We start from the raw sequence: 24,738 nt of genomic DNA on the forward strand, positions 1-24,738 counted from the left end.
AAGTGCTGAACAGTGTCCCAGAACAAGAAAATACTATTTTAAATATAAACCAGGCAAAAACTTCACCATGAAACAGAAGACCAGATGTTAAAGGTTGTGAGCCAACTAACAACAACAAAAATTAGTATCAGAGAAGCTCAGCTGTTTCTGGATTTGTTTATCAGAAAAATATCTAGTTCCAAGGCTGGGAGGGATTTTTAGTGGTGTTTTGCATTTGATGCAAAATGGGGGAGATGGAGTGTGTTTGCTGCTGTTTTTATGTTTTTGGTCTTTCCAGAGACAGCTTTTGCAAGACCAGTCATACTTTGTGTTGCTAGTAATTTTTATAATTTGAACTCTTACTTACTCCCCTCTGGGGGCTCTACAGTGAAGCCAGTAAAAAAATCCATTGTGCTGTTTGAAGGAAGGGGATATAGTTAGATACATGAACAGGCAGAGACCCCTGAAAAACACTTACTATTGCCTGGCCATCACTCTTCAAACAAAGGGTTGCACACTGCTCATCCCCTTTTCACAAGGGGGAACTTTTTTTGTGCAAAATATTCTTACTCACTATGCAGAAGTCTAAGATACCATCCAATTCCCTCTGGAATAGGCAGTCATTTCTATTCAAATTAAGGGAATGATGTTTTCTTGCTCCGATGAAACTGTAAAATCTACATGCAAATTACCATAGATTACGAATCCCAAGCTTAAAAAGTATCGATTACATAAAACTGGTAGAATAGAACAGAAACCAAACAAAAAAGAAATAGTCCTGTTCCTGGGAACTCTTACTGTTTTGAAGCAATAGTGAAGGAAAGCAGGAGGAACAGACCTGTTTTCCTTCCTGGTTATAGATGGAGTTCTCACATTTATGGAAGCATAGCAAGTGGTATGCAGCAAATCCAGACATCACATCTATGTCTCCTACAGTATTAATGTCCCAGTCCCACTCATGTTCTAACTTGGGACTGCTCTGTTATTAATTTCACTGCAAACAAAACTGGATCCTACCACTTACCCCAGAAGTGAACTATCATGCAGGAATTATAGGGAAAACTAAAGGGAAGTGTTTTTAAGGGGCCAGGCTATGTCAGGTTAACACACTGTTTAACAAAGGGTGAAACCCGAAATAAAAACCACAAACTTCATTGTTTGTCCAGATTATCTGCTGATCCCTCTGATCCCCGTCTCAGACCGTCACAAACTGTTATTTTAGCAGGAAAATTTTCAAATGGTCATGAGAAAAGGGAGTTCATTTTTCCTTTAAGATGTTAAACCGACTGAAATACTAAACTGTACAATAAAAGATCAGGGTCCTAGTCTTTTCTGAGAGCTGCTTGAACACTTTCTGGCCAACCACAGAAGCAACCAAACCACATGAAAGATGGGGCAGAGGGCAAAGGGAGGAAACTCAGCTGCTTACACTTCCTTAAATACTTTGTAAGACACATGGTGGTGCTGATTCCTATTTACAAAGGCAGCTTTATTCTACCTGACACAAAATAAACATAAAATCTTGTATGATACATGGCTTTTCCAAAATGCTAGTTATTTTAATGTACCTTTTTGTATTAATTAACCCTTGAAATTCTTACCTGATTCTATTGAATATAAGACAACACTGTTGTTTCCAGAATCGAAGTCTTTTGCAAAGATGGTGGCAACAAGTGTCCCCGATGGCTGCCCTTCCAAAACCTGTCACCAAGCAGTTCATATATGATTTGAAATTATACACGGATAAAGTAATCTTAAAACAAATCCCTTGCCATAACACAAGAGTTTAGCTGCTGCACTACTTTCCATTTCAGTAATATTTAGAGTGTGCAATGAGCATTTCAGGAGATAGTTAAACAACAGAGTTCCAGCAACCCTCTGTCACAGTCTGCATAGAACACTAACTCGAACATCTTTACTATGGCAAACTCAGAGATCAGAAACCAAAAGGGATTCCAGTGCACACGTGAACAGAGTTAGGCTCGTGCAACCCTTTAGATCTGGCAGCGTGCAGCGCCCCGGTTTTGGAGGACCCGCAGTGCGCAGTGCGGCCGCGGGGTGGCGCTGCACGGTGCCCTGCCCCACCTGCCAGCACAGCGCCCCCTGCGGGAAGCGCGGTGCTGTGCCCCGCCCCACCTGCCAGCACAGCGCCCCCTGCGGGAAGCGCGGTGCTGTGCCCCGCCCCACCTGCCAGCACAGCGCCCCCTGCGGGAAGCGCGGTGCTGTGCCCCGCCCCACCTGTCGGCGCAGCGCCCCCTGCGGGAAGCGCGGTGCTGTGCCCCGCCCCACCTGTCGGCGCAGCGCCCCCTGCGGGAAGCGCGGTGCTGTGCCCCGCCCCACCTGTCGGCGCAGCGCCCCCTGCGGGAAGCGCGGTGCTGTGCCCCGCCCCACCTGCCAGCACAGCGCCCCCTGCGGGAAGCGCGGTGCTGTGCCCCGCCCCACCTGTCGGCGCAGCGCCCCCTGTGGGAAGCGCGGTGCTGTGCCCCGCCCCACCTGTCGGCGCAGCGCCCCCTGCGGGAAGCGCGGTGCGTGGTCATTGCGGTCGCGCACGGTGATGTGCACAGCGGCCGTGGCACTGCGCCGGGGCCGCCCCGCGTCCGTCACCAGCACCCGCAGCTCGTGGTGCACCTGCTCCTCGTGGTCCAGCGCCACCCAGTTTATTATTTCACCTGACGGCCAAAGAAAAGAGGGGAGAAATAGAGTTAGGTGTTTACTGTGTGCTAGCACTCGTCTTAGTGTGTCCAATTATGATTTAATGTGAAATAATGATAAGTGCCCTCTGATACACCTGATCATCGACATGAAAACCTCAGCTTTCCAAACCCCATCCTGCAGAAACGTTCTGTCAATCACAGTTTTGCATATGCACTTCAGTGTCCTATTGACACATTTTACTGTACACTGTGTGCCTCAGAGCAAAGGCATCAAACAGTATGAACCAAAGTGCTGACCTTCCAAAGAAATCCATCTGGCCTTCACCACACTCCAGGACAGATAATACATGAGCACAGGGGTTTAAGTGCTGACAAGGGGCCTTTATTAATTATGTGCATTAATCATAAACACGTCTCCCATACATTCTGGTAAACCCAGCAAATAAATCTGACCAATATTCTCCCTGTCTGCTTAGCCATACCCAATACAGCCAGAGATTTGTGGTTGACCAAAGCTTATCACACAGGTAACCACATGGTTTTTAAAACGTTCTTGGTTAACTCCTAGTATTCTGCTTGCCTGTAAAGTTCCATAAGTGTACTCAAAAGCTGTTTTTATTTTGAGGTTCATACAGAGAAATTCTGGAAAAGCCTTTTCACTCCCCATGGGGACTGGACATCTGGAAATAGGAATTTTAAACAGCAGATCATCGCTTCCTACATAGCATTTTGCAAAACTGGATTATTTACGGTGCCTGTATCCCTTGAAGAATTCCCTTCCTTTAGGCTCTCCATGTTCTGGTCTCTGGTGTTATACTGTGTAGACATAACCCCTCTTACTTGAGGCATTTGGGACTCACTGCAGAGTACATCCTATGCTGTGAAAATTTTCTCTTAGCCAATTTGACTTCTTTGATGCCATGTACAACATGAACTCAGTTTTGATGTCAGTTACAGAACCATTCACAAGTATTTTAAATCACTTTGTCTAACTTCATAAGTACATTTATAGTTACTTATGGCTGATTTGTACTTTTCAACTTTTCAACTCTACTTGATCACAGGCAAAAATTTTTCTCATATGAACTATTGAAGCTATAACTTAAAACTTCTTCTTTTAATTTGTTTCAGCCAAACACCAAAACTTATGACCAAGTGACCTGAACAAATTCATGAAAAAAATTCCTAAGGGCCAGTCCATTCTTCATGAAAATATATTGGGTTTATTTCATTCCCCAAATTGTGACACTCTGAGTTAAAATATTCATATATCAAACCAAAAGATCCACAGCAGTTTCTGGAAGCTTTATACTTTACTTCCATACCCTTAGGGAAGGCTGCTTTCCAAAAGCAATATTAGGCAGATTACAAATCATAAAATGCTACCTGTGTTGGAATTCATCTTGAAATACTTTCCATCAGACAAGAGGAAATAGGAAAGCTGTCCATTTCTTCCTGAGTCTTTGTCAACAGCTCTAATGGTGCCAACCACACCACTGGGAATCAGATTTTCTTCAATTTCAAAGAAGTAGCTCTCACGCAAAAACATGGGAGAATGATCATTTTCATCCAGGACGTTAACTATTATAGATGTACTTGCATTTTGCCTAAGGTTTGCATCCTCAGACGTGCTGACCAAGGCTCTAAAACTCAGCATCTGTGCGCATTCATAGTTCAAGTGTTTCCGAAGATAAATCCAGCCAGTATCAGAGCTGATTCCAAATGCAACGGAATCAGTGCTAGGCTCTAAGGAATACGTCAGATTGGAGGTATCACTGTGTGTATCAAGGGAGTGGGCTTGAACCTGAAGGATTTGGGCACCTGGAGATGTAGCTTCACTGACTTCTACTTGATATACCAAGCTTTGGAAGACCAAAGTAGGGCCCATCTTCTGCTCTTCAATAACCACTGTCAACATAAGCAAGGAAGTCAGAGGAGGACTCCCGCCGTCTTCGGCTGCTATGTGTAGAGTATATTCCTGCTGCTTTTCTGCCACCACTCTCCTGGTAAGGTTTACCACTCCGAGACTTGGATCAATGCTAAATGCATCTGACTGCTTGTTTGCAATACTGTATTTGATTGCCCCATTTAGGCCACTGTCTTTGTCTTCTGCATGAGCAATGTAGACAGCAGTGCCAGGAGGCTGGGTATGTGAGATGGTTACCTTATCAGATTTGGAAAGAAACACAGGGGGGTTGTCATTGATGTCTGTCACAGATATGTTGACTTGAGTGCTGCTGTAGATGGGGGAGTCACCCAGCTGAGATTGAACAGTGAGCACCACAACAGACTGAGCTTCATGGTCAAGCTGTTTCTTGGTGCGGATAATGCCAAACTGGGGGTCGATAGAGAACTTCCCATGCGGATCACCGGAGCAAATTCTGTAAGAAACCCCTTCTATAGAATCTAGAAATGGAAACAGCAACAAAAAGTGTAACAAAAAAAAAATGGAAGTGATAACATAAACATTGGCAAGAACATCTGGGGAGAATGCATGCTGTTAAATTCAATGGAATAAATGTAAGCTACACAGATGTTTGACATTCTTGAACTTTTTATGCTTCCTTCTTCCCATCCCTGGAGCCCTTCAGTAAAATATGAATCCACACGGTTTGTCCACTTCTGCACTCTTTGATTTTCATCACACTGGTATTATAAAACTCCATAGAGAAAAATCACATAATAGCCTCTTGTTTCTCCCTGATCTAAAATACAGAAAAAACACACCTATAAATTAGTCTTGTGGCAGCAATTTCACTACACACAGGCATTCATTACAGCAAGAAACGAAACAGGTGGCAGTTCCCTGAAAAAAAATGTATTTTAACAAACTTGCTGTTCATGGGTGACCATCAGATGCTACCTTAAGAACAAGCTGTCTAAAGATTCAGGCTTTCTATCAAGGCCACACAGTGGGTGCTATCTCCACTCTGAGGACAGTTCTTCCCAAAAGAAAGAAATGGGAGGACCTAACTAATGACGCTTGTACGAAACCTTGCCATCTAGCACCTTACATTTAGAGATGCATCATCAGGCTGTTATGTGGACTCACAGTCCCACTGCTCTGCATAGGAACCAAGTATGTACAGCTCTCAGGACAGGGCTCTTTATGACCAAGGACTGTCAGGAGCTAATCCATTTCCATTTAGAAATGATAACAAAACCAGATGGATTAAATATATTTTCCAAAGGTCCTGCAAACATTCATCTGGACTTCTTCACTTCATTTGAGACAATGTGGGGTTGTGTTTGGTTGGTTGGTTCTGGTTTAGTTTTTTGAGGGGTGGCCAGGAGCACTTCTTGCAGATCCTCAAAAACTCCTGAATACTCTCTGATTTTAAGTATTGCTCTGAAATTTGCCCTGCATGGCTAACACTTTAACCTGAGTTAAAGTCCGTCACACTTACTTAAACTTTCACAGCATGCTTCCTATCTCCTCATTTACAATTATAGAAATCCATCAGGAAGAAAATGGAGGCCATTGCCAATCTCTGTGGACCACCAAGGAGAGTACCAGAAATCTCCAACTGTTCTAAAGAGTATCCCAATAAATCAGCCATTACACCAGTTGCTGTAAATACCAAAGATAAATTCTATTTTATGCTTGACAAACTGAATTAATAACACAGAGGTTTATGGGAAAAAAAAAATAATCTACAGCTATTTCCAGTTAATGGCCACAACAAAAATACAATATAATCTCTGACTGAGAACGTGACTTACTTGGAGGCTCTCTGGCCTTTACAGTGCCAATCACGCTGTCTTCAGGTGCATCTTCTGGAACAGAAAAGCTATACCAGGATCTCTCAAATATGGCAGGGGCCAAAACAGTCTGAAGGACATTTACTGTGACAGCTGCATTGCTGGCAGAGGGAAGGCCACCCCCATCCCGTGCAGAAACAGTCAGGAAGAATGCAGAATGTGCCAGGTGGCCAAGAGCTGAGGTCAGGTAAATAATTCCTGAGAGTACACAGAAATAAAATAGCACTTAAGAGAGATGTAAGATAAAATTCAGCAGGTTGTCAAAATAGTTTCAACATGTATTGCTACTCTAAGAGAAGGTCAGACCATGTAGAAAAAAATCAGCACTCCCAATTCAACTTTTGAGAGCCAAGCTCTTTTCATACTATGTGATCTTTACCGTTCACTGAGCCACTGAAAGACAGCAAGTTCTGTTTCAAAACACCGTATCCATAATTGTAATTTAGAAACATTTTAGAAAATCTAATTTTAGACTCAGTTAAATCTTTAACAGTGCTAAATTTTACTACTACTACTTAGTCAATACCAATTTGGAAATGCATCAGGGTGGAAAACAAGTATTGTTTCAGAAGATTAATTTATCTCTGCAAATGGTAAAGTTAATGTTATTTCAAACATGATGTAGAGACACTCAAGTTAGTCATGAAATAAAACATACACACAAAAGGAGTCAAAGTTCCAAAATATACATCTTAGGAGCAGGGGCTCCGTGGAAAGTATTTGGAAAGAAATCGCCTGCAGTCTGATCACAATTTTCTGTCAAAATACCCCTTAATAGTGAATTCTAAGGTCCATTGAATTTGCAAGCTGCTAACAATTACATTTTATATGAACTTTATTAAGTAATTATTTGAAAAGAAAATACAATGTCCAGTCCCAAAATACAGCACTTTGGAAGTACATTCCTCAGAATAATCTATTTGTGAAGTAAATTTTTCAACATGAAAATGAAGATGAAAGGTTACCAAATGCAAGAAAATTTTTCTTAGCTATGAGTGTGTCAAACTAAATATACACTAAATGCTAGAATCACAGTGTGTTAAGTAGTAAAACTGCAGTAAACTCAAGTAATTCAACTAACAGGGACAATCTTTTTCATACCTATAGATATTTTTAAGAAATCACCTAGTTTTTTTGTAGAAGCTGGTGAAGACACAGAAGGTCTGGCAGTTCAGTAAAACCAAACCTTTAAACTTTGGGCTACCTTTATAATTTCCTGGCTGTCAAGACAAATTTAGTGGGGATGATATCTGCCATTCAAGTTGGCCATTTAGTGGTTAGACAGGGTAAAACTAGAGTTTGCTCAAAGTGCCTTAGGAGAATCAAGGGATGATTCAATAAGAATATATCTTCTCAGAATTTAGGGTGAATTTTCTACAATCCATTTTTAAACAGAATAATGGAAAAGAAATAAAATTCTTATAAATACTCAAATGTGCATGCAGTATACTTTCCAAATATACTGCCAGGACACTATAATAAACTGTCTTGACATGCTTAAAATGAAGTAAAAGGGTCTTCAGGATCAAGGGAAAACACTTTTCACCAACAAAAGGGAAGCTTATTCTAGTGTGACAAACCACACTAAAAGCTCAGCAGTGATACATACAGATAGATTCAGGGTTCAGTACTGATTCAGCTTCTTTGCTAATCAGATGCAACTTAGAATTACAACTGATGCAATTCTAAGAAACAACCTTATTTTGGCTTTTAAATTTTTTTTTCTTCTGATGGTTGAGTTCTATGATTACTTCAGCAGCTCAACAAAGTAGTCCTTCAAGGACATAGACTTCTGGTATTTCCTGAGGTAATCTGAGCAATAATAGCTTGGTGGAAAAAGGGGTTTAACTATATTTCTCCAGAGGATAAACATGTACACATGGATTTTTAACTTAATTTCTGCCCAATTAATTTAAACCAATCAAATGGGCTGCATGTTACCAATTTTCCAACCAGATATTTTTCTATTGACAAGGATATAAATATGTCCTTCTCATTTTAGATACTTCAAGAGTAATGTGGGAACTGGAAAACTTCTACAGAAAAGCATCAAACTGAAAATCTTACTCTCAGAGCAGAAACTAAAGACTCCAGAACATCCTTTAGCAAAGGGTGGAGCAAACAGAGCTCCACTCCAGGAGCTCTGAAGACCTGTTGAACAGAAATATTTCAGAATCAAAGCTCCTTCTCTGCTGAGCTAGACACATTGCAGCACACTCCATGCCAGTTCAGTCACAGAAAGCAAAAATAAAATTAATAAAAGATTTTGTTTTCCTTCTTCATTCTTTTGCTGTGTCATAGGGAAAAAGGGGAACAGGCAAGTATGTCTTGCCAATTCAGCTCTCTTTTGCAGGACTAGGGACACCATGAGAACAAGGGCAGAACCCAAGTAAAAAGTATGTGTTTTCCATATGGTTCCCTCCAACCCCAAAAACTGTAGTATGCAGAAATTTAATAACCCATTTTGACTTTTAACTGTGTGCATTTTGTTTCTTTCAGCATTTGTAGGACGGGGCATTAGCTTTGCATCTGCTGATACATAATCTACAGAGACATTTGAGATAGCTCAGCCATATGTTGGTGAGCATGCCTCATTAGGATCTATTACGGCACCACACGATGGGAAAGAAGCTGCAGAAGAAAGCAGCATCTGGGATTTCACTTTCTGTATGATTAGGTAAAACAGCACACTGTGACTGAAATGGACAGTCAGGACCACTTGGGCCAAAAGCAGCTGCCAGCACACGTGAGAGCAGGCTGGCTGGGTGCATTCCATCTGCTGCAGCACTGTACAGGAGGTGCCTGAGTACTACACTGCAAAGGCAGAAATATGGAGGAAATTTCAAGGAGCAGGAACTGTCAAAGTCACAGGTTCAGTGTGCAAAACTCAACAGAGGTATCTCTCATTCAGTAACTGGCTGAACATGAACCATGGTTTTCCTTTCTTCCCAATTTTGTAATTAAGATTGGAATTTTGTTATTGTTATTGCCACAATCATTTGCAGCCTGTAATTCAAGGCTTCAGAGAACTTGAAAGACAATCAGGTTGCTGCAGTACAGAATACGTTCTTCCATTATGAAAAATAGTTTCTATAAAAATTGACAATGAAAAGGGAGTAATGAGACAGCTCCTCATCAATGAATGTTTTACCAAAGCTCCCAACAGGGGACCACAAAGAGTGGGTCAACTTCAAGAAAAGGGACACATTTCTTGCAGCTTGACTCACCATATAAATGAATATCTGCTGCCTTTAAAAACATTTAATTTCCATTTATCAAATTAATATTTATATAACTGCAGTGCTTTGAAGATTTTATCCCTAGTTAATTCCTTATTCTGCATGAGAGAGAGCTGGAATCAATTCTGCTTCACAGGTGAACAATCCTATAATTACACACTGGAAGAAGCATTAACACCCAGCCTTATTCACACCTAGGCAATCTCATTTTTTTTACTAGATCCACATGAGCGTAACTGATTGGAGATCCTGACCCTTATAAATCAAAAGCATGACATACAGACTGCCTGCTGCCTGGATATGATCTGGATACAGATTTCAGGCAGAACCTGCAATGCTGGATGCATGTCAGCAACTGCCACTGCAGGTTGTGGTCTAGGAACAGCTCTGCTCCAAGGCAGGTCAGCACAGCCATGCTGGAATCCACAGATGTTTTGCTGCAGAACAATCTCTGCTCAGGGGCTAGCAGAAATCGTTACCATGGTTTGGAGCACTGAATGTATGGGGAGAAACAGTACTATTGAAGGCAAAATCATGACTGCCAGCTCTTTCACCTGCTTCATACTTCCTCGCTCACTGTACATGGTAGGGCAGGATCTTCCAGGAAGTCTTGCTCTTCACTTTGTGCCTATTTGCCAAGAAAGTGCAAATGCACTAATGAAGGACAGGACTCTGCCACCCCCCATCCTCTAGCAATGGCAAAATTTCTCACGGGATTTTATTGTTCTTATTTTTGTGGAGGTGCATCCTATTCCATGAGGGGGTTAACTGCCATTTCTCAACATTTGAAGGCAGGAGACAGGAACACACATGTAATGATTTTTTAAAATACTTTTTTTATTATATTCATGATCCTGTGTTCAGTCCTAATCTAACCACAGTATCCAGCACCAAAGTAGGCTCACTCACCAAAATAACTTTTTGTATGGGAAAATATCATACTGGTAAACCCAATAGGATTTCCACACACATCTCCATCTGAGCACTTTGAAAATCTGCTTTGCACAGGGTTCTCCCATAAACAAAACAAAAATCAGCCCTACATTTATAGGCATTTGTAGATAAACCAACTGTTTTCCTCATTTGGTCAAGTGCTGCAAAGACAAAAATCAGGATGCACTAACTTCAGCAACAAAGTCTGGATTGCATAAGCGTGCATACTTAAATAGCTTCTAATATTATATAATTGTTCATGAAATAAAAAAAACTTTAGAACATGATAAGAGGAATCAAATCAACAGTCACCAGTGATTTTACCTAAGCCCTTGAAACCAAACACCCTAACAAACTTGAAATGATGGCACTATTTCTTCAGCAAATAACCTAGGATGAGCCAGCTGGCATCACCTGACACAGCTCAGACAACAAGCAGATGGTCAAAAGGTTCAAACGGTTCCTCACCCCAGTTCACCTTCAAAGCTGGCCACTGTACCTGCTGTTCACTACTGTGCAGGTCAGAGCTGACCCACTGATCTGCTCAGAGCACCCACCCTAACTCAGCAGCTTCCCAGTGCAGGGGTGCATGCACAACTTTGCTTTTTAAATGTCAGAAAAAACTCCAATATGAGCACAGATAGGGTGATCCTCCAGAAGACCAATGCAGTTAGGAGGTGTAAATTTTGCATTAACATTAAAATTAGCATTTTTTAAAGGAACCATGATAGTGTTTCTGCTTGACATTTCTATTTAAATTTGTTCCACTCATTGCCTGTGCTGTCATCTTGGCACTGCATACAGGTTCCAGCTTTAGCATTTCACCTGTACTTAAAATGCACCTTTTTTAGTGAAGCTGCATTCTTGATAGTAACCATAGCAACACTGCCAAATACACTGAATAGCTGGTTTAACAATGGCCAGGGGAAGGAAGGAATTAAATTGTTATTTACAATCTACCTACTGTAATACACATAGCTTCACCTCACATGAAAAGTCTTTAAAAAACTTAATTTAATGGTTCTAATGCTGGTTTGCATTTCAGCAAAGAAGAGGACTTCTTCAGTTTGAAAATATTCATTGTTTGAATATTTTTGTGGTAAATAACTGATTGAACCTATAGCAATCATCTAGCTACATTTATACTTTACAGGTCTCATACCCCTGCACTGCAGATGCTTTCAACACCAGCCCCTCTGTAGAAAATTCTTGTGCTCAATTCATAGTTTGCCTCTTAGAAAGAGAAATAGCTATAAAAGGACTTAGTGTCTACAACCAATACTACACAAACATACTGTGTTTAATCACAAGAATTTGCTTAGCACATGAAAGTCTGGCCATGGAGTATGCACATAACAACCCAGTACCTGGATCTATAAACTAACATAGGCAGTTTTAACACTGCAGCTCCCCCAGAAGCATGACACTACTGTTTCAAATACTATAGGTTACAGAGAGTTTTAATGAGCTAAGAAGTATTCATCAACACATAAAATACAAATTTCTAATTACAGCAGTTCCATTAGTCACAAACAGAACACCCACCTGAGCATCAGCCTCTAATATCAAGTAAAAGAAAGCATGAGTTTAGCACTAGAATGGTTTTGTATCATCTAGGCTGTTTTCTTTTACACAAGTGCTTTTTAAACAAAGTCTTGTAATTAGGATGTAAAATTTTAGGATGTAAAATTTTACATCCCTAGAGACCACAGTTTGCCAGTTTAGAAGATCAGGTGCTTCCTAACTCTATTTTGTTTTGTTACATATTTAAATAATTATTCCCTTAAAAAAAAACACAAACAAACAAGCAACACCACAAAAACCCCTTCTGAAAATTCTACTTTTTCAGTAGAACAGATAACTGAAGAAATAGAATTCACTGTTACAAGGAGATTTCCTTTGTTTCTGCCCTGGTTTATTTCCTTTCACCTGACCTAATAGTAACTCAGAGTGTGTTTGCTGTCTGACTGTGTACAAAGCAAACACTCTCACACAAGCACGAGTCCATCCAGAAATCAAAGCTTGCATCAGTAAGCAGGCAGGACTTTGTCCTGGTGAATTGCTGTATTTCAAAGACAAAGGCAGAGACCTCCCCCCATAATCTGTTCAGCTCCAGCCCTGCCACACCTTCTCAACAGGTTCCCTTTCCTCACTTATCAAAGTTTTTCAAAAATGTCTATTTAGTCAGGGACCTTTTCAGTCAAGGACCTTTTCAATCAAGCTGCCAGCCTCTAGATCCAAAAAAAGCTCACTGCACAACCTGGTAACACAACTCAACTGCCATGGTAACCACAGATGGTTAAAATCTTTCTTTGAAGGTACTGTAGAAAAAACATCAGGACAGACACAGAATGAAGCCTGCTATAAGCTAAAGAAGATATATTTACTGTTCTTGTATTAAGAGCATTACAAAACATTCCAGATGCTGCCCTTCATTTACATGGGCTGATTTTCTGCTGCACACACTTCCCTGCTACATTCATTCTAACACTGTACCACAGCTGTCTGCTCCCTTGGTGTGACCTGCCACTTTCTTCTTTTCTTTAGGTTAACTGAGAACACAAAGTACAGTAAATATATCCTGTGCTCTGAGACCCATGCAGTCTCTAGCAAAGAAAAGGGTTGATCATCTAAATTTTAGTGAATAAATGTCACACTATTCACCTCCACAGAAATGGGCATAATTTTTTCCTTTTCACCACTTTTTTTTTAATCAGCCCACATCATTTGTATAATGCCAAGAAAGTTCACTCTTTGCCTCTTCTGGTGGGTTCTTCTGTTGACATTGGCTTAACCAGGACATAGGAGGGTGGGCTAGAGTATTTTTGTCAATACTTTGCATTCTTTCATGCACAAATAATCTCACATACATTCCACTATTGCATGGTTGAGTTTTTGGCACGTAGCTTGTAGGAATATTTCTCTTTGTAGATAGTTGATTCTATTGGCTTTTATACATAAAAGAAAAACAAAGAGACACATAAGGAGCTAGCAGTATGAATATTTTTTCATGCTGTTCTGCTACACACCATTCTTTCAGGGCCAAAATCTGCACCCTTACACTTACTACAGTGTGTGCTTCTAGGACAACATACTATTTTCTGCATTCTTTATGATAAATTTCTCATTAGGGAAGATCTCAGTGAAGGTAAATGCCCACAAATAACTCTATTTTTCCCTGTTTGATTTAACTCAAACAAAATTCTTCAAAGGTGAAAACTTACTGTGCTAAACAATGTCTCAGACATATTCCACTGATTTGCAGCATTCCAAATATCTTATGACAGATCAAAAAGACAGTAATTGAAGAAACTGCAGTTTAAAAAAAGAAGTGGCCTCAAAATGTTCCAAAATAAAGCACTCCTAATTTTAAATCTATTTATGTGAAGCTCTTCATATGTTTAGCAAATGTACTACATGCTGTAGGAAAATGCCAAAAGTAGTTTAAAAAGAAAGGTTTTTTTTCTACAATACCATACGAAAACATCATCAATCATCATAAATATGGGCCTTGTTTGCTTTAGAAAGGGTGCATCCCCATTTTACTTTGATGCCTAATACAATCTGTTATATATTAAACAGTGTACAATACATGGAGTTAAGCAAAGTTTTGGGGTTTTTCCCCCATAAAAATAAATGTTGGTATTTCAACATTACTTTTCAACCTGTATTGCAATAAAAATAAAGCAATTACAATTTCTGAAGATGCAGCTGTTAAGAAACAGTTCTATTTTTTAATAAAACAAATTTTTTCAGCATCCTTAACCTGAATGAATCTATTCTGAACCAAATCAAAGGTTATTATAAGTTAGTTTGCCATTAAATTGCATTTACACATGTGCAATTCCATAGTGTAGTAATTAAAGTAGTACAGCACTAAAATACACAAGGCCACAAGAAATATATACCAGTGAGGCACTATTCTGTACAAACTCTACACAACTCCTCTTCTTGTGGCCATTACTAGGCACTGTTAAAGTGATGAGACTCTGGAATACAATTTGGCCTTTGGATGAGGTACTTCATACATTCTTAAATTTGCATGATCTTTAGGTGTATTCATCCTTTTATTCTTTGCCAACAGACTAAGCTCCTAGACTGCTCTAAATCTTTTACAGGACATTTTAGTCACATGATGCCCTTTGCTGAAAAGAAATCAGAGTGCATCTTAAAGGGAGCATCTTAAAGTCAAAATTTCCACAAAAGAATGTTCATTTTGCAGGAGTTGCCCTTCTGTGCTGAATTTTTTTTTATGTTATGTTTTTGTTTTTTAAGTGTTCCACTACTAACCAGCTCTTGCAACAAGGCTTGTCTGCTCTCCTCACAATGTGGTTTTTGGCGTAAATAAGTAACAGAAAGTATTATAACAGAAGGGTAGTCCAAGTATCTTCAAGTCAATGGCAAGATCAAGTATCTCAGTGCACTGTGTTTATGTGGCAAGGGTTTGGCCGTGTGGGCCCTACAGGAGTGGCTGTGGCACTTTGGCCATGTGGCACTACAGCAGCTGTCCCTCTGCAGTCTATGGAGGTCCACAGGGGAGCAGAGATCCACCCTCAGCCCATGGAAGACCCTTCGCTGGAGCAGATGGACACCCAAAGAAGTCTGTGACTCCATGGGAAACTCATACTGGTGCAGGTTTGCTGGCAGGACTTGTGACCCCAGAGGAAACCCACATTGGATCATTCTGTTCCTGAAGGATTGGACCCTGCTGAAATGACCTATGCTGGAGCAGAAGACAAGTGTGAGGACGAAGGAGCAGCAGAGACAACCTGTGATGAACTGCCCCGTTCCCATTTCCCATCCTCCTGCACTGCTGGGGCCAGAGGACATAGAGAAAATTGGGAGTGAAGTTAAGTGCAGGAAAAGCGAGGGATGGGGGGGAATGTCTTATGATGTAGTTTTTATTTCTCATTACCCTCCTCTGATTTGATTGGCAATAAATTAAAGTCATTTCCTCAAATTGAGTCTCTTTTGCCAGTGACAGTAATTGCTGAGAGATTTCTCCCTGCGCTTTTCTTGACCCACAAGCCTTTTGTCATCATTTTCTTTCCCTGCACAACTGAGGAGGGGAGTAATAGAGTGACTTTGGTGGGCACCTGGCATCCAGCCCAGGTCCATCAGCCATATTGACAGACACATTCTCAATAAAATACACAAAAGAAAGGTCATAGCCTTTGTTCTAGGCACCTAATTTAGGTAGGAATCACAGAAACATGAGCCTAAGTATCTTATAGAATTGAAAGGAACAGAAGCTAAATTAAATGCTTATACTGCTGTAACATCCAATGAGTGAATGATACTTTCTCTACATGGCTTTCATGCTAGGTTCAAATAACAAATACATTCATCTGAAGACAAACCATAGCTGCTGCCTTTTGCTTAGCATCCATGGAAGTTTTCTCTGCACACAGGGACTAGCTAGGGGATTTGTTTTAAAATCTATGAACAATCTATTTACCTGATGACTGACACATGAAGTCACACTAGTCCAGAATAATTTTCAAGGATTACAATTTCATTGGTTTCAAACAACTTCTCTGAACCAGAACAATGATCATGATGATAACCATCTTTCTACCAATCTCTCAAAAAGGGTATCACTAAGATCAATGGTAAAATTAATTACATGCCCTTGGGTGAAGGTAGGTATTAAGGCAGTTATTGTAATGGAAGTTTACTAATTCAGTTGTTAATCATGAAGTCTTAAAGTCAAGCACTGCATAGGTTTTCTGCCACACTTATGATTGCATCCTGTGACTTACATTTTTAATTACCAGCTCAGCCATAACTATAAATACACTGTCTTTCAGATAGCTTTTTAGGTAACAATGGGAAAATAAACAAACATAGCTCAAACAGTTTCTTAGCCAGAAGAGCTCTTCAGCTTGCCCTGTTCTAATCAATTCACGAGTACTGTTCATAGATCATGCATGGATCAGATATCTACAAAAGGCAACATAATGAAGCCAAGATGTTGTTTACACCAACTCTAGAAACAAACGATAGCAAGAGTCACGAACCAGCAGAAGAGCTGGTTTACAGTTTCCTATCCATACATTTTTCTAGTTACACAGTTCTTAAAGTGGTTTTTCTTGTGGAAAGTCTATCATCAATCAAATGAAAAAGACTTCGACTTTCTCAAAAATGGAAACATAATAAATGTTATTTATGAGGACAAGAGCATATCAAAAACAATAAATGCAGCGTCTGAAAGCTAACATAGCAAACAAATATAACTAATAAAATCTTGTTTAGAATTGAAAAAGAATTCAGTGGAATGTCAGTCTGGTCAATGAAAGGATGTTCCTTCTCGCTCCAACTGAATTTATCTATTTACAACATCCACATGTGCCAGTGCTTGAAACAAAAGATGGAGCCCCTTCAAAGAGCCTGGATGTGCCTCAACCTCATAATATCTATGTATCAAAAGCAGTATTGTTATTTTGTATATAGTGAGGAGTTGACCAGCTGGTAGGATATTTTGAACACAGCTCACAGAAAAACTAAGAGCTTTAACAAACAAGAGCCAGAAGCAAGACATAGCAATGAAGAATTTGGTTTTCAATTGTTATTTTACTGTTTTATCCATTTATCTTCCAAAAATTCAAAAGTCAACTTTTAGTGAATATTCTAAGTGCAGCACTCAACAAACATCCCTGAAGAAAATTACAGTGAGAAATTTTCATGGCAAGAAAAAGGGAAAATGCAAAAAAAGAGAAAAATTACATACATCATGGACAACAGCATCATCTTGCATATTATGTTAATGTATCACAGTGTAATGTGACACACCATTTGCCACTAATTATTCTAAATTTCATAATACTGAGAATATCTCTGTCCACATAAAATATTAAGGGCTAAAATGAACATAGTAAGTCAAAATTACTAATGCACTGATTTTCATTTCTCCTTTCTAAATTCTCTATCAGCGAGAGAAAAAATTATTTGAAAAAATAAAACTTATCAGGCAGCCAAATCCACAGAATTCTCCAACACCATCATTGTCCTTCTGTTCAGGTCCTCTAATAATGAGAAGAGCAGATAAAACAGAATATGCCATACATACATAAAGTGGAAAAAATAAAGAACACAACAGAAACAGACTGCACATCCATAAAATCAGAAAAACAGAGGCCAAGCTGTAATATCTCATTTGGCTTTCTGGTTTGAGCACCCATCACCTGGAGAATGCCTATTCCTTCACATACTTGTCTGTTGCCCTCTGTCCACAAAATGCTGCCCAGCTAACTAGATGAAGTCCCCCACATAACCTTCAGACAGGCACAGCTAAACTAGGCTGTAAATCAGAGCATATAAAGACAGCTTTAGTACAATGAACACTGGAAAACGTCTCTGTTGTAACAAGAAGGAGGAAGAGCTCAAAATCTCTGTGCCCTAACAGTGTGCCACTTGTTTCATCTCTCTCTGAATACTGGACAGGTTTTCAAGCTTAAAGATGGCAAAATTTCTGTGTGACATATAGGCAATTTTAATGTTTTGGGGTTTTGGGGGCATTTTTTTGGGGGGGGTGGGGGTTGGGGCTTTTTTTTGTTTAAAATGTTTATTTTTTCTTATAGTTTAAAAATCATTTGCCTCACCAGTGACTGAGCATAAGCCCTTACTTTCAATAGGTGTGGAAGAATATAAATGGAAAAAATGTATTCAGAAAAAAAAGAGCCACAGCATTAATATTAATAAGTTAAAATTAGACACAGTCTGACCTTGTGAATTACCCACAAGATCTGATTAAGTGCAATCAGATTCCAAGCACTATAATGCTGGGAATAGTGTCTGACCTAAGAGCTTTTCTCATCATGAAATGTCAGCAATAATAACCTCAAGCAACTTCACCCTGAATTTGGTCTGCCTTTGATAAAATACCATGATAGATCCATGAGGTAATAGTAACTTACAAGCTTATAGAGTCTTCATCATTAAGCAAGACATTTTTCCTATACAAAGTGCCAAACTGGAAAGAGAGGCCAAAAGGTCACAATCCAAGGAAGAAACCTTTCAAAAGGCTTTCTTTCAGCAGAGGGTTGCTGCAAAGCCAGTGCTGCTAATGTGATCCACAGGGGCTCTCGTCAACAAGCCTGATGGGACAGTTTTAAAATGACCAGTTAAATGCCTGTGGAGATCCAGCTCCCTAATTATTGACTGACCTACGTATTTTTGACATCAGTTATGCCCCTGAGAACCTGACTTGACAGGTAGTTAAAAGTCCATAGTTAAATAAATTCTGAAATAGCCCAGACAAGCAGCCTAACTTCCTAAGAAGATTAGTTTTTCTGTTCATCAGAATGTTTTGGGAATTGTGTAAAAATAGACACCTATTAGAAAGAATAGAACCTTGCAAGATTTTGAATGCCAAAGACCTAATATATACACAAATGTAAATGTAAATGTAAATCAGAGCCTAAAAAGATCTTAAACATATAAATAATCTGTGTCATGACCATCTGTTGATCAGGATACATTCACATGCAAGGGCTGGCCCTCAAGAAAAATGGCAATTTCAGTTTAGTCAATAACTTATTGAAAAGCACAGTTATAAAGCTAAACATTGAATCAAACAGGGAGGCAAATATGCCTTGTAAGACTGAGCAGAATGAGGACTTATCCTTGCACAGTACAGAGGAAGATTAGAACAGAAATAGAAAAGAAATAAAAGGAGGAACATTGTGAAGGGTGTTTTATTCATCTTCAAGAGTAAGCCCTAAGAATTTTAGAAATGCAGATATTTTTGTAAAAAAGTAATATTTTATTATTTCTTACAATGATCTATAGATTTAGGGCTGAAAATAGTGGATATGTGGCATGCTGCTTGTCCTTCATTGTGCTGTCACGTACCATGCTTTCCATTTTCCTGCTTATTCCAGTAAATGCAAAAGTTTCACATTAAACCTAAATCCTCCATCTACCTCTAGAATTATCTTCCATCAGAATCTAAGTTTCACCCCTGTGACATAACTCCAAATACAAAAAAGCAAAATTAAGGAGAATATTTATCTTGTATAATTATAACCTTTCTGAATCATAGACACATACACTACCTGTGGATGAATCCACTGTGAAAAAAGAAGAAAATTCTCCCGGGACCAGTTCATATGTGACAATGCCAAATATTCCTGAATCTCTGTCTGTGGCAGCAACATTGATGATTTCTGCTCCTGGCTGTGTGTGACTGCTGATACTTGTCACATAGGTGTCTTGTTCAAACACAGGCTGATTGTCATTAACATCTTCTATTTCAATGCGAACAAAAGCTTGGGCACTCAGACCACCCTGTTGGATAAATAAGAAATAAAAGAATAAAAAACAAAAGAACTTTTAAAATAGGATGGTACACAGCTGGCTTCAGTCCGTCATTAGGAAGGGGAGCATGCTGCAACAATATGGATCAATGAAAATGTCCATTAAAAGCAAATTAGAGTATCTGCAATACCCCAAAACACTGCACAGAAGTAAGCTATGTTGCTCAGCACAACACCAAGGGCTGATGGAGTGCATAAAGAAATTCAGCTTCTCTACAACAGCAAGGCCTGAACACAAAAAGTCAGTTTAGGTAATGCTAATGACCAACACACATCAAAAACTTTACTAGTCTAACCTCACATGCTTCTGCTGACATCTCCAACACTCCACTTATTCCTTTACAGATAAAAATCAGGGCTTTATGCTCCAGGAAGACATGCCCCTCAGGTGACTGTGGTGCTCCAGCAAAGCAGGAATAACTTCTCTCTATGAGACTTTCAGATGTAAAAGCATGACTACCATAATGGTGAACATGAGGCTTTTTCAACCAGGGACACAAACAAAAAGCAGGACAGCCAAAACCTGACCTGTCAGGCTGCTGTCTGCAATACCTATGCTCAATTTACTGACAGATGCCCTACAAAAGCCCACTAGAATACCACATGGGACAACATTTAGCCTTGCTCTGGAGTGAAACTAGAGAAGAAAGGAGCAACTACAAGCTGGCTTATAATACCATACTACATAAAAATACTGATTTGCTATGACAAAGCACTGAATTTTCTGACAATCTGCAAAAAAGACAATTCTCTTGCTACTGAAGTACAGACCCCACAGGCACCTGAGTGAAACTAGTGGCAATTTACTTCTCAGAGGACTCCCCCCATTACTTTGGAGGGGTTCATTTTTCCAGGACTATTTTGTAGCCATAGGAAGTACAAGCATTTTTAAAAGAAAGCAGGTCCACTGTGGCAGAGATAACAGTGAATTCTGGGGCACTGGCATGCTCAGAGGCACAAAACAGCACAAGCATGTACAGTCTGCACATGCTTTAAGTGGTACATTAAAATACAGATGGTGGAAGAATCCTGAGCTCTTCAAAGTCCACTGAGCATGCTGTGCTTGTAGCAGTCACTTTGAGAAACTGCTGACACAGATCAGATGGTCATGCACACACAAACTATGCTGAGCTAGTGCAAACTTCATTTTGCAGCCACAGTAGCTGTGATACAGAGAAAACCACACCAACCCAAAACCAACTATGTTGCAAAATTCTGCAATCCAATTGTTCACATCAATTATTTTTAAACCTGACCTTCATTAAACTATCCAAGGATTCAGACTGGATATGACTCTTTTAGACTTACCCTACTATATAACAATTTCCCACAACACTATTTTTGAGTGTTTGCTTAGTGTGTCCTTAGGTTCAGACTTATTTTTTAATAAAAACAAATATTATCAGCATTTACCTTCATATTTTCATAGTGATTTTTTGGTTTAGCCTGGTTTGGCTTTTTTTCTGTGCTGTAAATGTTTCCTCTATTGGGTAAGGTGACATTCCCATAAAAGCTCAAGTCAGTGGAAAATTAAGATGATCTTATGCATCATGTGTCTGTGTTTCACCCACAAACAAAGAGATCTATCCCACATCCTCCTGGTGTTCTTCTGAAGAAAATAAGGCATGGCATGCTTCCAGGGCTCATGCTGCTGCACAGGCAGCCAGCAGCCAGGACTCTAAAGGACAGTCATCAATCAGCCTACAAATTACTGGGACTGCCATGAAACCCATGCCAATATGGAGAAATGGAAATGGCAGTGAGCCCAATGCCAACACCTCCATTTCAGGGCAAGCCCCTTCCCCAGTACCTTGATTTCCATGATTAGGGATGCACAGGAGCTAAAAAAGGAAAGCAGGGGAAGGGGAGGGAATGTGCTCTGCTCACTGTCAGAATATGCTCTGTGTGTTCACAGCTTTCAGGTACTTTAGAACAGAAATCAGAAGTATTTTAAGGGAAAAGGACTAGGGAAGAAGTGAAGTCAAGAATAAAAAGTATCTAAAAAAGATGGTTGGAACAGCATGAAACCAAACTCACAAGAGCTTGTGTTAAGCTGTTTCTTTCAAGCTTCATTATTGCTAAACAGACATGCAAAATCCCCAAACCTCATTCTTCAGCCAATTTGTATTTGTGCTACACAGTTATGTAAAGACTGAAAAGGCTTTTGAAATTGATTAACTGTAAGTATATAGGGAAATTTCTATTCTCTAAGAAAATTGACCAAATTTAATGATGGAGACAGAATCTTCCTTTCCTGAAGAAGCAGTGTATACTTTCACATGCCAAGTATGACATTTACTTAATAACTTAATGACATTAACTGGTTATGGCCCAATTCTTGTGCTGACATCTGAAAACAAAGCATCATTCCAATTGAGAAGGAACTAAAACTCCTATTTCTAATGATGTGGATATATTTCATCTGCTCAGAAGCAAGCAAAACATTTATCTTCCAAAACATGAAGGCTGACTTATATAAGATCTATTGCTGACAGAAAATTACACTTGTCAAAACATGTTAACAAGGAGCAGAAAGCCACAGCTGTTCATTTTAAAATCCCTTATCTCAAATATTCAAATACTTTTCACTACTGTTGTACTCTCTGGTGCAACAAAGTCACTTCTACAAACACCTGTCAGAGTCCTGAGGGTTGTGTACCTCGTGCAAGAGGTACAAAAGGGGACAAACTACCATCAAGTCAAAATAACAACAATTAATGTTTTCATTACTTCAGAAGGATCAAATGTATGTAAATAGCTAAAGCTAGTAGACCTCTTTATCAAGTCTTAAAAAAAAATCCTGCCTTGGGCAGGGGAAACTCTGTCTTAATAAGTAAAAAATTATGCTATTTTGAGCAGCTGTATTTCTTTATTTTGGTGCTGTAAAATGCTTAAAACTCTATCAAGATTTTCATCACAACCTTCCAAGTTTTTGTCAGTGAACCATGCTATCAAATTTTTGTTCCAAACTGAACTGTTAGATACAGCATCTCTGACATAATGACTTTTTTTTTTGTAAACCTAAAGGACATATCATCTTGAAGTAATGCTGTCAAAGTGGAGAGATGTCTGCAATTATTTCAAAAGCCTTAAGTTCTTCAGAAGCTTTGCCTGTGAATGTCCAGTGTTTATATCTAGATTTTAATTGCTCCAATGTAAAAGACAAAATTGGATAGGCAGGGTGGATTACCAAAAAGCAAGGGAAAAAGTGTCTCTCTGCAGAAAGGCAGTAAGGGAGTCACTAACACCCCTGCTGATGGTGTACTGAACCCTTTGCAGTGATGATGAAGCAGGTCAAAAACTGAAGATCTACAATTTCATATAAAAGAGACAAGGATACTTCTTTCCATCTTTGCTTAATCAGTGAGAGTGCTCCCACAAACTCTCACAGGATGTTTATTTAAAACCAGTTTAACAGAAGCTCTTTCCCACCTGCCTCTCCATGGGCTCTTGTGTACAATTCAAGTTCACTTCTTACATTTTCTACTCAATGCATTTAAGACATGACTGACAAGTTCTAAAGCCATGTAATGGAGTAGCCAGGAACAGGTGGAGGAAACTGATAGTTTAGCTGTAAGATAAATTGCACACCACCTGGAAAATACTTTATTTTCCTCCTCATTTCTAATTAACTGGGTTATTTTCTTTCCTTTTCATCTCTCTAACCTTCTTTGTCACAAGTGACCTTTCATCCTTCCTCTCTCTCTTTCTGTGTACATTTCTCCCCTGATCACAGCCTCCACTTTGAGCCCCATACCTAACATCTTTAATCCATCAAAATCAGCAGCAGAATGTCAGGAAATAGGATAAATATCCTACTACAATTCTGCTTTAAGGGTAGAGAGTTGGTCAACACAAGTTCAGATGCACTGAAAATTTGAAAAGCTGATATTGAATTTAGGTGCTTTAGTATTTAGGTCTCAGACAGGCAAACTTCTACAAAGTGCTGACTTCCAGTAAAAAGATCAAGCCTTGCCTGTCACAAACAAGGCAATAAAAAATTGAACCTTTCTCCCCATTACTGAACTTCTGAAAACACAAGGTCCATAAATGGAGATAAATGACAGAGCAATTTAAAAAATAATACCCTATCGTTTCAATGCATTGGCTATTTTCCTTTAAGTTAAGATTTATCAATAGAGCAGTAATTTAACTAAAAAAATTAAGGCATGAAGTTTTTGTTCAAGCAAACATATTTTCTTTCAGGTTTTCAAATTAATTTTCTATGGCTGACTGAGTATCTTAGAAAATTTTCAGAATTTCACTACTATTGTTCAGCTCTCACATACCCTTTATTAATGATTCATCTTGATATTCCAAACATGTGTATGTGTCCTTTACATTTATACAGCTCCAAAACATGTGAATGATAGGAAAAATGAAATTATGAAGTATAGCAGAATGCCCAATTTTATGCTGTTATACATTTCCATACAGACTGCTTTACTCTTCAAAATTTTTTTGGATATATGTATTCAAGTATAAATTTTGAAGGCAGAAATCCCATACAAGTGAAATTCCAAAATGGTCAGAGAGAACTGCCTCTGCTATAGACATTACAGGCACTGTCCTGGAAAAACCCACTCTTATATCCTTATATTAAAATCTTAGAATGGTTTGAGTAGGAAGAGACCTTTCAAAGAAAGTCATCTTTCAAAGACACCTTTCAAAGCCCCTGCAATAAGCAGGGTCAAGTTAATAGACATTAAAATCAGATGAGTATGGAAACAAATATACCAATATATTTATGTAATTTTTTTCTGCTCTAAAGAAATCTATGAGGAAGAAAAAGCACACTGCTAAAGGCAATATTAATTAAAGAATATTTCTGCAGCCTCTGAATTGAGCACTGAA

The 24,738-nt window shown here is 39.2% G+C and overlaps 1 protein-coding gene across 1 annotated transcript in view; it reads right to left on the reverse strand.

Annotated features, from left to right (window-relative positions):
• The window catches only part of DCHS2 (dachsous cadherin-related 2), a 104,778-nt gene that overhangs the window by 35,534 nt on the left and 44,506 nt on the right, over positions 1–24,738 (reverse strand). Inside the window, exons 3-7 of the mRNA XM_059471223.1 lie at positions 19,624–19,855; positions 6,357–6,593; positions 4,020–5,039; positions 2,473–2,648; positions 1,581–1,680 (exon numbers count right to left, since the gene is read on the reverse strand). Of these exons, the coding sequence (XP_059327206.1) occupies positions 1,581–1,680; positions 2,473–2,648; positions 4,020–5,039; positions 6,357–6,593; positions 19,624–19,855 (1,765 nt within the window). The remainder of the gene's footprint in view (positions 1–1,580; positions 1,681–2,472; positions 2,649–4,019; positions 5,040–6,356; positions 6,594–19,623; positions 19,856–24,738) is intronic.

This window comes from Ammospiza nelsoni, chromosome 4, assembly GCF_027579445.1.
Source record: "Ammospiza nelsoni isolate bAmmNel1 chromosome 4, bAmmNel1.pri, whole genome shotgun sequence".
NCBI classification, from domain to species: domain Eukaryota; kingdom Metazoa; phylum Chordata; class Aves; order Passeriformes; family Passerellidae; genus Ammospiza; species Ammospiza nelsoni.